This window comes from Lactuca virosa, chromosome 7 (genome assembly GCF_052849685.1).
Source record: "Lactuca virosa cultivar CGN04683 chromosome 7, Lactuca_virosa_CGN04683_v6, whole genome shotgun sequence".
NCBI classification, from domain to species: Eukaryota; Viridiplantae; Streptophyta; class Magnoliopsida; order Asterales; family Asteraceae; genus Lactuca; species Lactuca virosa.
In genome coordinates, this window is record NC_136432.1 from 72,286,700 (window position 1) to 72,291,980 (window position 5,281).

Here is a 5,281-nt window from a genome sequence, read left to right on the forward strand (position 1 = left end):
AAAAACAAAAAATTAAAAAAAAACCCAATATCGAAAAAAAAAAATCAAAAATAAAACATATTTATTTTCAAAAAGTTAGTGTTGAATCTTGTTGCCCATTTCCCCCACTTGGTGTTATAACACCATTTGCCTATGTGGCATGTGAGGTGACACAACTTGATGTTGCACCTTGTTGCCCACAGCTAATGCTGTTAAAGAATATTGGAATGACAAACCAACTATGTCAAATGATTTTCAAAAGTGTATATTGCTTATTAAAACATGTTTATTTATTTTTTAATATATTAATCAGTGATAGGAAAAAATAAATACAAAAAATGTAATATTTTTTTCCTCTTCATTTCCAACATGCGCACAAAACTATTCATTTTTTTTTCATTCAACCCGAAAACATGTGTAACTAATTTTTTTTAAGAGAAATTAGTTATCTTTTACATTTTGTTTCTACCAATCCTCCTACCCATTTAAATGATGACATGTGTCATATTAGTATCCTAAAATATCATTAAATTTCATTAAATGGGCATTAAATGATGCCACCGTTTAATTGGGTAGGATGATATTTAGGAACAAAAAAAATAAGAAGATATTTAATTTCTCTTTTTTTAATTCTCTTTATTTTCTTCTTTTTCCTTTGATTTCATTTTCCTTAATTTTAAAACTTGAATACGGTTAGTATGTATGCTTTCCATCCCTTCTTTCTTTCCCGACCCGTAAAAAAAACCCAAATATCAACTTTGGCTGTCCTACAACAAATATCTTATTTTTTTTATTTAATTTTCTTTTTTCTTTTTAATTTTCAATTCGATATTCTTTACTTCGAAATATTATATAGAATACCAAACGCCTTAGTTTCATTTTCCTTTTTTTTTCTATTAAATCTAAAAATAATATATTTTCTCATTTAACACCTTATCTTCAACATACATATTATTTTAGAACGATATCTAATAGTTGGGCTCGCTATTTCTTTAGCCCATATGTTTATTTTTTAGACAATCCAGTTAGGTGTGGGTTACGTGTATCTAGAGTCTAGACCCAATAAAGAATCCATTATCTCAATTAAGGCCTAAAACACATCATTTATATTTTCATACATAATTATGCATATCTTGAAATGTTAAAAATTCCATTACATAAACTAATAAAAATTAGTAACGAATTACAATAAATTGCAAATGTGTAAGTAAATAAGTTATTAACGTTTTTTTTAATTAATCAATATAAATAGAAATTTGGTGCCCAAGGGTAAAACCGTCAAATCCACAACAAAAAAAATAGGGCAAGAGTTGTATCCTATATACAACTCTTCGCTTTATATCGAAACTCTCTTTTCCTTCCCCAAACACCAGGAGAGCTTCACAAAAACCCTAAGAAGTTCCTCCACAAGATTTCTCTCTAATCTTTCAATCGATCGATTCATCACTTCAAGGTAATATGATTTATAACCCACCATTCTTTGTTTCAAGTTCCGATAGTTGGATCTGTTTTCGTCCCTGTTTATTTATGCCCGTGCTCCGATTTCACCGTGTGTAATGTGAATCGATGTTTTATGGATGATAAAGTCCTCTTCTTTTCTCAAGTTCGTAAGTGAAGTGCTTTGCTTTCAAGTGTTTTTGGGTATTATATTTGAGATTTCGATGGTTGTAGTTTGAGATAGAATAGCGTATATATGTGAACCCTAGGATTTCGATTTACTCCAACAGTAAAATATACGATGCTTATCACCACTGTTTGATAAATTTAGTTTGTCGAGTCAGATAGAAGTAAAGAGAGATGGTTGTTCAAGATCCGCAATTTTTAGCGATGAAATAACCAAGTAACTGACAGCAGTTTACCGAATTATAAATGAGAAACCTTCTATGTCAATATTTTATGGGATACTTCTATATTTGTTGAAGAACAATTTGAATGGCTAAAAGGTCCTTTTCGTTTTTGGATTACTGGATCTTTTTGGTTATATCGATACGCATGTTTACATCTATCTATCTGTCAGTTTTCTTGTGTAGGTAATTTGATTTTTGGGTCATACTTGTGCACTATTGAGTTCATAGTCCAAACATGTAACTGTTTTCTGTCACTCTATACACACAAAATCAGTTTTCCATTACTTAAAAAAATTGTTTCTGTTCTTTATGCAGTCATGGCAGGTGTAGCAGCAGAAGGATCTCAGTTTGATACTCGTCAGTTTGACACCAAAATGAACGAGTTGTAAGTCTCCCCAAGTTTACCTTTCCACAATCATTGTTCTTGTTTTACAAAGGCTTACTTATCTTTTCATTGGTTATACTAAACAGGCTTTCAACTGATGGACAAGACTTCTTTACATCATACGATGAAGTCTATGACAGCTTTGATGCCATGGGTTTACAAGAAAACCTTTTAAGAGGCATCTATGCATATGGTAAGTTCAGTCCACTTGTGCAATATACATCCTTCTTTCATATCATCAAGATCATGACAGTTTTCATACCAATGTAGGTTTTGAGAAACCATCTGCAATTCAACAAAGGGGAATCGTCCCCTTCACTAAGGGCCTAGATGTAATTCAACAAGCTCAATCTGGAACTGGAAAGACAGCAACTTTTTGCTCTGGTATCCTTCAACAACTTGACTACAATGTAGTCGAATGCCAAGCCTTGGTTTTGGCACCTACCCGTGAACTTGCTCAACAGATTGAAAAAGTCATGCGTGCCCTTGGTGACTACCTTGGTGTCAAAGTCCACGCGTGTGTAGGTGGGACCAGTGTACGTGAGGACCAGAGGATTCTCTCAGCTGGGGTCCACGTTGTTGTGGGGACACCTGGACGTGTGTTTGACATGCTGCGTAGACAGTCTTTAAGGTCTGACTACATTAAGATGTTTGTTCTTGATGAAGCTGATGAAATGCTCTCAAGGGGTTTCAAAGATCAGGTTTAATCTTTACTAAAAATCAAATCTTGATTTCTTTATCTAATTATTCATCATCTTTTGAATAACGGGTTTGTTTCTTTTTAGATTTACGACATCTTTCAGTTGCTTCCACCAAAGGTTCAAGTTGGGGTGTTCTCTGCAACAATGCCACCAGAGGCACTTGAGATCACAAGGAAGTTCATGAACAAACCAGTGAGGATTCTTGTGAAAAGAGATGAGTTAACCCTAGAAGGAATCAAACAATTCTATGTGAATGTTGAAAAGGAAGATTGGAAACTCGAAACACTCTGTGATCTTTATGAAACCCTAGCAATCACTCAAAGTGTCATCTTTGTGAACACTCGCCGGAAGGTTGACTGGTTGACTGACAAGATGAGAAGCCGGGACCACACAGTGTCAGCCACACATGGTGACATGGACCAGAACACTCGTGACATTATCATGCGGGAGTTTCGTTCAGGATCTTCACGTGTCTTGATCACTACAGACCTTTTGGCCAGGGGTATTGATGTCCAACAGGTTTCACTTGTTATCAATTATGACCTTCCTACCCAACCAGAAAACTACCTTCACAGGATTGGAAGAAGTGGAAGATTTGGAAGAAAGGGTGTTGCCATTAACTTTGTGACATTGGAGGATGAGAAGATGCTTTCTGATATTCAGAAGTTTTACAATGTGGTTGTTGAGGAGCTGCCTTCAAATGTTGCTGATTTGATTTGAAAAGATTTTGTTCGTTGAGAAGGAGATCGATACTTTTTGGGGTATGGTATGGATTATTAGTTAACTTTAGCTTATATTAGATGAATCCTATCTATTTTCTTTGTTCCAGAATCCTGCTTTTCCGGGTTTATGTGTTGTTTATGATCCGTTGTTTAATTTAGACAAGAATTTTGATCGTGGTGATATTTGATTTAATGTTTTCAAATCTATGACATGATTGGTGCATGATTTTGACCAATATTTCTTTGCTGTTGAGCCAGGTTGTGTTAGTACGTGTAATTAGCACATAATGTTAGTTTTTCACTTGTGATGATGATTTTGACCAATATTTCTTTGCTGTTGGCCAAAACTTATTAGGGTTGTTTTTATCCATTCTTGTGGTTTGAATGTTTTACTAATATAAAAAAGACTAAATTACGTGGTTTGTCAAAACAGGCATTACGAGGACAACTATGATAAGCCCCTGTTTCTTTGGTTCACGTGGTTCATTTCTTAGTCATGGTGGTTTAATTTTATTATTTTGTCTAAAAAAATTTGTTTTAAAATTATTACTATTATATTTAGGGGTGCAAATGAGCCGAGCCGAGCCCATGCCTGACGAGGCTCGGCTCGTTTAAGTTATACGAGGTTGAGTTCGAACTCTACTCAATTCGAGCTTTCTTGTATTGAGCTTGGCTCGAGCTTGTAAAAAAGTATATATGCTCGGCTTATGCTCATGCATGACTCGTTTTTTTTGTCTAACATGCCTAATTAAGCCTAAGCTCGTTTTGAGCTCGTTAAAAAGCTCGTTTATTAATATCCTAAATCCTTAATTCTCCAAGTATTTTTTTTATTTTAAAATATAAAGATAATAATAAATTATATTATATACAAGCTCGTTTAGGCTCGTGAGCTTAATGACAGACTCGAGCCCGATCTCGTTTAATGAACGAGCTTAATAGTAAGCTCAAGTTCGGCTTGGGCTCATTTAAAATCGGTTTCGAGTCAAACTTTTAACAAGCCAATCCAAGTAGCTCACGAGTAGCATAGTTCGTTTGCACCTCGAATTATATCCCACCTAATCGTTTATTAATTGTCATCTAAATGTCTAATGCTAACCTTAAACATATTACCATCTTAAGAGGAATCAACACCATTGTGGGCCGACGACTTCAATATAACGCCGTCTCTCTCTCTCTCTCTCTCTCTCTCTCTCTCTCTCTCTCTCTCTCTCTCTCTCTCTCTCTCTCTCTCTCTCTCTCTCTCCTAATCGGAGATCCACAGGAGTCGTCAAAACCACCATTGTCTCCACACTATAACCCCAAGCTCATGTATAAGGATGTTAATGGGACCAAACACGGGCGAAAATAGCCTCCCCCTATCCTGCCCTTGAATTCCCCTGTTATCTCGCCCCCGGATTTCAAGACCGCCCCTATAAACCATATTTGACCCGAAATCCTAGTTTAACCTTATTTACTTTATTTTTTTAATCGATTTTGTTTAACCTTACATATTATATTAGTTATTCAAATACAAAACCAAACGGCTACTCTAAGTTTAATATTTATTTTTATAAATTGTACTTTTTTTAATGGCTACTCTAAGTTTAATATTTATTTTTATAAATAAAATAGTTAAATACAAGTAATTATTTTGGGGGCTCGCACGGT

General features: G+C 34.8%; 1 protein-coding gene across 1 annotated transcript; it reads left to right on the top strand.

The window, feature by feature from the left end:
- Positions 1-1,287: 1,287 nt before the first annotated feature.
- On the top strand, positions 1,288-3,870 carry LOC145123587 (eukaryotic initiation factor 4A-15-like). Its single transcript, XM_079058796.1, has 5 exons — positions 1,288-1,432; positions 2,142-2,211; positions 2,298-2,404; positions 2,482-2,912; positions 2,997-3,870. Exons 2-5 carry the CDS (start codon positions 2,144-2,146, stop codon positions 3,630-3,632), a joined length of 1,242 nt encoding a protein of 413 aa, XP_078914922.1. The 5' UTR covers positions 1,288-1,432; positions 2,142-2,143; the 3' UTR covers positions 3,633-3,870.
- The last annotated feature ends 1,411 nt before the right edge of the window (positions 3,871-5,281 follow it).

Excerpts from the sequence above, each read along its gene's own strand:
- LOC145123587 (XM_079058796.1), top strand. The coding sequence starts at position 2,144 with ATGGCAGGTGTAGCAGCAGAAGGATCTCAGTTTGATACTCGTCAGTTT. Across the intron at positions 2,212-2,297 it reads GACACCAAAATGAACGAGTT|GCTTTCAACTGATGGACAAG; the intron begins GTAAGTCTCCCC and ends TATACTAAACAG. Across the intron at positions 2,913-2,996 it reads CAAGGGGTTTCAAAGATCAG|ATTTACGACATCTTTCAGTT; the intron begins GTTTAATCTTTA and ends GTTTCTTTTTAG.